The sequence below is a fragment of the Rosa rugosa genome, chromosome 1, assembly GCF_958449725.1.
Source record: "Rosa rugosa chromosome 1, drRosRugo1.1, whole genome shotgun sequence".
NCBI classification, from domain to species: domain Eukaryota; kingdom Viridiplantae; phylum Streptophyta; class Magnoliopsida; order Rosales; family Rosaceae; genus Rosa; species Rosa rugosa.
Window position 1 is genome coordinate 68,116,489 of NC_084820.1, and position 6,623 is coordinate 68,123,111.

The window sequence follows — 6,623 nt, forward strand, 5'->3', positions numbered from 1 at the left end:
TGATCGACATGCCTGTATCTTGTCAAAGTTGTTAAATGTGTTTCATCAGTGGAGCAACTAGAGTTTCTTAAAGGTGGTTAAGCATTGGAGATTTTGACCGACCGAGGATATTACATTGCTCTTGGTAATAGGCATAATGGTCTCAAAGAATACAGTAGTGTGGTGATTAGATATTTTGAGGAATGTGTACGAGCAGCTTACAAAGATAAAGACAAAATTAAATGTTGGGATGAATATAACGAAGCCCGGAAACAAGATGAATGTTTATGATCGAGATCGATTTCAGCTAGTAGTACTGTTGTTAGCTTCAGCATTGCAGTATTTGTCCTTGGGTTGATGAGTGCCAACCATTACCTTGCTTGCATTGTTGAGCGGTTTGCTATCAGTATCCGGTACAGCTAGCAGCTCATATTGCGTTTCAGTGTGGGGAAGTTGGATTTGAAGCTATAGAAGTCTTTTCAAGGAAACTTACAAGTGTGGTTGCTTAGTTACTATCAGGATCTCCCTATGCCTGTCCGAGTCGGGTTGCTTATGGAAAGTGGAGGAATTTCCCTCTTCTTGATCAATTGGTTGGAAGGAGAATGTCTGAGGCTGTCGTTGCACTTTCTTTTAAGTCTTGCGTGCGTGGATAGATTCAGTCATGCCTCGATAGCAACTTTTTTTTTTTTTTTTTTAAATGAAATTGCCTATGCGAAATGGGTAGTTCTAGTTGAATCTCCAAATTTGCTATTTGGACCTTCCATACTTAGTACACCTCTAATTTTCTTTTTAGAATACTTGAAAAGCTAAGTAGATATCCTTATTTTTACCAAAACACCATTGAACATGACATACAACAATCTGTTACTCTACTTTTTATCTCTATCTTCAACTATGAGAAGAAGAATGAATCAAAATCACATGATATTGCTCTTTTATGAGTAGGTTTCTCCTCTACCAAAATTAATTAAAGGGTTGGTTTTCGATCTTGATATGTTGCTGGAATCCCTTTGAATTCGTTAAAAGAATAGTTTCAGATGTTTTGGATTGGAAGATCGAGTAATAAAAGATGAGGCAATCAAAATTTGAGGCCATAATTAAGGGTGAGGATTATTATTAATAGAGTTGTTATTTTTTATTTTACAAAAAAAAGAAAAAAAAAAAGAAGCCCATTTACATCATCACCCCACAATGTGCCCTGTCCAATCGAGCTAAAAAGCCCCGGAACCCACATTTTGACGCAAAAATTATCCACAACCACTCTCTCTCTTTCACCCAAACCCTAACCCTAACCCCAATCCATCAATCTCAATCTCAGGCCACCGCCCAATCTTCTATGTCGACCTCGGGGACGCCGCAGTTCAGGTACACGCAGACGCCGTCGAAGGTGCTCCACCTCCGCAATCTCCCCTGGGAGTGCGCCGAGGAGGAGCTCATCGAGCTCTGCAAGCATTTTGGGAAGATCGTCAATACCAAGTGCAACGTCGGCGCCAATCGCAACCAGGCCTTCGTCGAATTCGTATGTCCCTCTTTACTTTTTGCCATCCAATTGAATTTGCGCTCAATTTATTAGGGCTATTCTGCATTAGAGTTTCCATTGGTGAAATTGAAGCCTGTATATGAAAGACATTATTCAGCTGAAAGGGTTAGGTGTTGAATTGCAACAATTAGGTCCTAGTTTGTATTTGTGGTTATCTGGTATGCCTTGTTTGAATTCTGGTGCTTCTGCACAGCAGACTCTAATGCCGTGTTTGAATTCTATTTTGATTGGTATATGTTATCTTGCCTGATCTCTATGGCTCTAGTTTTTTCAGAGTTCATGTAAATTTAAGAACCCCCACTTTCCGAAAGTAATTCTGTAAAGCAGGGAAAGCTTGTTATAGGATATTTTATGCTGTGATGGGGAAGTTCAATATGAAGTTCAATAGTATATTCTGTGGCGGCTAGTTGTGTAATTTTATTGTTATGGCTATATGTTCCTGAAGGCGATAATTACTTTTGCAGGCAGACCTAAACCAGGCCATAAACATGGTTTCATATTATGCTTCATCGTCAGAGCCTGCTCAGGTCCGGGGTAAAACAGTTTACATCCAGTATTCAAATAGACACGAAATTGTGAACAACAAAAGCCCTGGAGATGTTCCTGGGAATGTGTTGCTGGTAACCATCGAGGGTGTGGAAGCTGGTGATGTGAGCATTGATGTCATTCACTTGGTAAGTGCTTTTTGGTTCTGCGTTATCATGTTTTGGCTCTGTCTTGTAAGATATTGCAAATCTTGTATCAACCTAGTGTAGAGAAGCACAAGATGCTGAATCTAAATCATGGGTATTCTGGATAATCTGTCAAGTTATAATTGTTCTTCTTATGTCTTTTTTATTGAATTGGTTGAATCACATATGGTGATGTCTCTTATTTAAATTCTTTTCTTGGAGGCAGTTTGGAATTATTATCTTGTACGTCATTCTCCTTTCTATGGTCACGCATATATGCACAGGTGTCATTCTGCACTTATAACTCATCTGTTTGAATTTTTTTGTTGTCCCATGGTATTTTCATCGGGGGTTTTTATGATCTTGTGTTATTTCACTTCAGTGCCCATATGATGTGTTCGTGATGAACTATGACTTCCTTTGTTTTCAGGTGTTTTCTGCTTTTGGGTTTGTGCACAAGATTGCTACTTTCGAAAAGGCTGCAGGCTTCCAGGTCTGCACAAGAACTTTCTTAGTACTGCAAATATCTTGGACTCTTGGTCTGTCATTCTTATTCCTTTGTAATGATTATGCAGGCATTGATTCAGTTCAGTGATGCTGACACTGCATCTGCGGCTAGGAATGCCTTGGATGGAAGAAGTATACCCAGGTATGCACTGTCCATTTCTTCATCCTCCCGTCATATTTTCCCTTATTGATTTCCATATCTTTGGAATAGCTTGCAGAGTTGTTAACTTTGTGATGTTATCATTTACCTATAGGTACTTGCTTCCTGAGCATGTCGGTTCATGCCACTTGCGTATCTCGTATTCTGCACACACTGATCTGAACATCAAGTTCCAGTCACACAGAAGCAGGTAATAGAAGAGCAAAGACATTTATAATCTGTTTTGGTATCGCTTTCTGTCTTGGTGTTTCCTTTCTTGGTTGTGGTTATCTCTCGACTCTTTTGCTACTGTTATTGCATGTTATATGAACTGCTAATTGGTGTGTGTGTTTTTTGTCATCTAGGGGTTAGTGCGCCTGGTAACCAGAACACAGATGTCTTGTCATGGACATTTAGTAATTCCTTGATCTTATGCAGTCGTTTAATGCGTTTGTTATTTTATTGTAGAGTTGCTTATTTGTTATTGTTGTGCTGATTGTAACAATTGCTTCTGCTATCATTTTGTTATGTCAATTAGATACTTTAGATTTTCTTCCCATACATGTTTTTGACATGTCTTTTCCGTCTTCTCGTCAGCATATGGACATTTTTCATATTACCGTTGGCAAAATATACTTCTAGGTATCAGCTGGAACATATTGTAAATGCCTAACGGAATTGTCATTGTCTTCTTCTGGGGATAAAAAAGTCAAAAATAAAACCTCTTTGCTTTACTTATGTGTGTCAGTCTGTATTGGATGTTTGTTTCTTACTTGCTTTAAGAGGCTGTAAACTTTAACATGGCATCTCTGCTGTCAGTCTGCTCAGTGAAAGTTGACAAGAATATTTGTCATGTGTACGTTCTAAATCATGCTGGATTGAGTTTTCAGACTTGATTGGTGAAATAGTTGTTGCCTATAAAATTCTTTTCTTTTTAAAGGATATAATATATTTGAAAACAATCAAAACATATTGTCTTTTGTCTGTGTGAGTTAATTAAATCATCATAAGAGAGTTTCCTTGTGGAATTATCCAATTGTATTGCTTTTGTAATTAAATTCATAGGATTTTTTCTTTTCCTTTTGCAATTCAAATTTAAGCCCCCTTTTTTTTCCTCAATATTATCTTATGATGTGTTTCTACTCTATGAGGCAGTTTGATTGTATAACTTGGCATAATGTGTGAGTTTTGTTTGTGGTTGATACTGCAGGGATTATACAAATCCATACCTTCCTGTAAATCCTACTGCAATAGAGGGAGTTGTGCAGGTATATTATTGTTTAAAGAATATTTACTGTAATTTCTGGTATTGGGCACTAGCACCTAAGCCGAAGCGTTCTCTAATTAGCTGTTATCTCCAGCCTGCAGTAGGTCCTGATGGAAAGAAGAAAGAGATGGAGAGTAATGTGCTTCTGGCTTCCATTGAAAATATGCAGTATGCTGTCACTGTGGATGTTCTTCACACGGTTAGGGCTTATTCCTTTTGTGTATTTCAAGCGCTGAATGTACTAAGATGATGTTAGAGATATGACATTGTTGCTTTCCATGTTATAGGTATTTTCAGCGTTTGGCACAGTACAAAAAATTGCTATATTCGAGAAGAATGGTCAAACACAGGCATTAGTTCAGTACCCTGGTATTTCCCTTTGACATGTGACCTAACAGAAAGCACTTTTCATCTGTCATTTATATGAGAGATTCAGTTGTCTACTTGTCATTCAAGTGTGAGTCCTTATTTGCAGATATTGCTACCGCAGCTGTTGCCAGAGAAGCTCTAGAGGGGCACTGCATATATGATGGTGGCTATTGTAAGCTTCATCTATCATACTCTCGTCATACTGATCTCAATGTAAAGGTATAAAATATATGCTTTAGAGTAAAATGTTAATGAGATTAAAAATGAGAGGAAAATTGTAAAGACATCCTGTGGATCTGTTGGTCGAAAAACGATTTGGTCCTTAAATGTATGCTTCTTGACACTTAATTTTCCATCTGATTATATGAACATGTTTAAGAAATCTTGCATAAGATTTTGATTGGTTTTGTTTATACTTATTTGCAGGCTTACAGTGACAAAAGTAGAGATTATACAATCCCAGATGCTAGTTTGCTTGCGGTGCAATCTGGCTACCCTGCAGCTCCTGCAGCCTGGCAGAATGCTCAGGCTGCTCCAGTGTACCATGGAAATGAATACAGTGCTGCAGCAGCTGGACCGGGTCAAGGTCCTCCTGGACAAGTGCCATCATGGGATCCAAACATGCAAGCAGGCCGATCATCGTTTGTTTCGGTTCCTAGCACCTTTCCTGGTCAGACATTTCCTACATCATCAGGTGGTCCGGTATATTCCTCTGCACCAATGCCTGCGGGTTCATCACCTCCAATTACTTCAGGTGTGGATCCAAGGGGAATGCATCAGCCAGGTGCTCCATCGCATGTGCGACCAGGTGCTGCTTCACCCCCAGGCGTTCGACCTCCTGGTGCTTCACCTTCTTATTACGGCCAATCCTAAATAATAGGATGTATTTTTCTCTTCCTTTTAAACCTATGCTGGTTATTGCCGGCCCTATCTTTTGAGTTTTTGGTTGGAATTTGTCGGGAATTGGAAAGAATCTGACACTCCAAATTCAATTTGCAGTGCCCTGCTTTGACTAGAAGCTCTTGTGATTTAAGTCTTGATTATGACATTTATTTTTTATCAATACTTTACAAATATAACCCAGTTTATGTTGGAAGCTTCTCACACCTCACCCTATTGCCATTATATAACCGGTTCTCTTGTTTATAACTTTATATCTTACAATATGGTCCATACCAAACTAAATTTCTGATTGTTATGGGCACGCTCTTTTCAATTTTTGGTACGAAGCTGTTTGAGGAAAAACGTAAATTAACAGGAATGTAGAGAGAGTAATATTGCAGAGAGAATGGAGATTCATGTGTGTTTATTCATCTCATACAAGAGGGTATTTATAGGAATACATTACAAGTGTGAAAGCTCAAAGATAATCTCAAGCTTGGTATCAACTTGATTTACAGCTGCAGCTCAATCATGGTAGCTGTGATGATGATAATTGCCATGCTTGTTGCCCTTTGGCATAAAGCTTGTCACACAAGTCTCTATACCTATATTATACACTCAAGTACCTTATCTATACACTCAAGTGCCTATTTATACATGATATAGACATTTATACTATGACTCATATATACTACAATATGATTCATGTATACTACAACACTCCCCCTTGGATATTTCATGTTTAATAGCATTGTCTAGGCCGTGCGCTTCGAAATTGCCTCGTTAAAAACCTTGCCAAGTAATAAAACCCTGTGGGAAAAAACAACCTTGGTCGAAGGAGAAAAAGAGCACAACGCGCGTTGAGTGTGGAGTATGTTTCTGGATACTCCCCCTGATTTAGATACTCCTCCTTGTGTCTCCCAAACGTGGTGTTTCTCTCGTTGCCTCATTAAAAACCTTGTCGAGTAATAAAAACCCTATGGGACAAAAATAACCTCGGTCGAAAGGGAAAAAAGAGCACAACACACTCTTCACGTTTCGAGACAATATATGTAGACATCTCCCCCTCTGTTTGATCTTTTAGGAGAGTCTGTTGTTGCTGATTTTATGCTTGATGTTGTCGCTTTTGATGCAGCCTTGCTTCATTTGTTTCAAAACAAGCAGCATTATCTTAAATGCTTGTAGGCTCATCTGTGGTAGACTTCAAACCACAACTGTTCGAACATGCGTAACTATGGATCCAGTCCATATACATTCACGAACTACTTC

The 6,623-nt window shown here is 38.8% G+C and overlaps 1 protein-coding gene across 3 annotated transcripts; it reads left to right on the plus strand.

The window, feature by feature from the left end:
* Positions 1–1,175: 1,175 nt before the first annotated feature.
* Positions 1,176–5,576, plus strand: LOC133726378 (polypyrimidine tract-binding protein homolog 1). Of its 3 annotated transcripts, none has more exons than XM_062153910.1 (10): positions 1,176–1,498; positions 1,984–2,193; positions 2,621–2,683; positions 2,766–2,839; positions 2,952–3,047; positions 4,047–4,104; positions 4,198–4,302; positions 4,391–4,472; positions 4,579–4,644; positions 4,899–5,042. In XM_062153910.1, exons 1-10 carry the CDS (start codon positions 1,316–1,318, stop codon positions 4,907–4,909), a joined length of 948 nt encoding a protein of 315 aa, XP_062009894.1. In that variant the 5' UTR covers positions 1,176–1,315; the 3' UTR covers positions 4,910–5,042. The 3 variants fall into 3 exon arrangements, with proteins under 3 accessions (XP_062009894.1, XP_062009892.1, XP_062009893.1); XM_062153908.1 differs by having other exon boundaries at positions 1,178–1,498; positions 4,579–4,691; positions 4,899–5,576; XM_062153909.1 differs by lacking the exon at positions 1,176–1,498 and adding an exon at positions 2,417–2,474 and having other exon boundaries at positions 2,044–2,193; positions 4,579–4,691; positions 4,899–5,576.
* Positions 5,577–6,623: the final 1,047 nt, after the last annotated feature.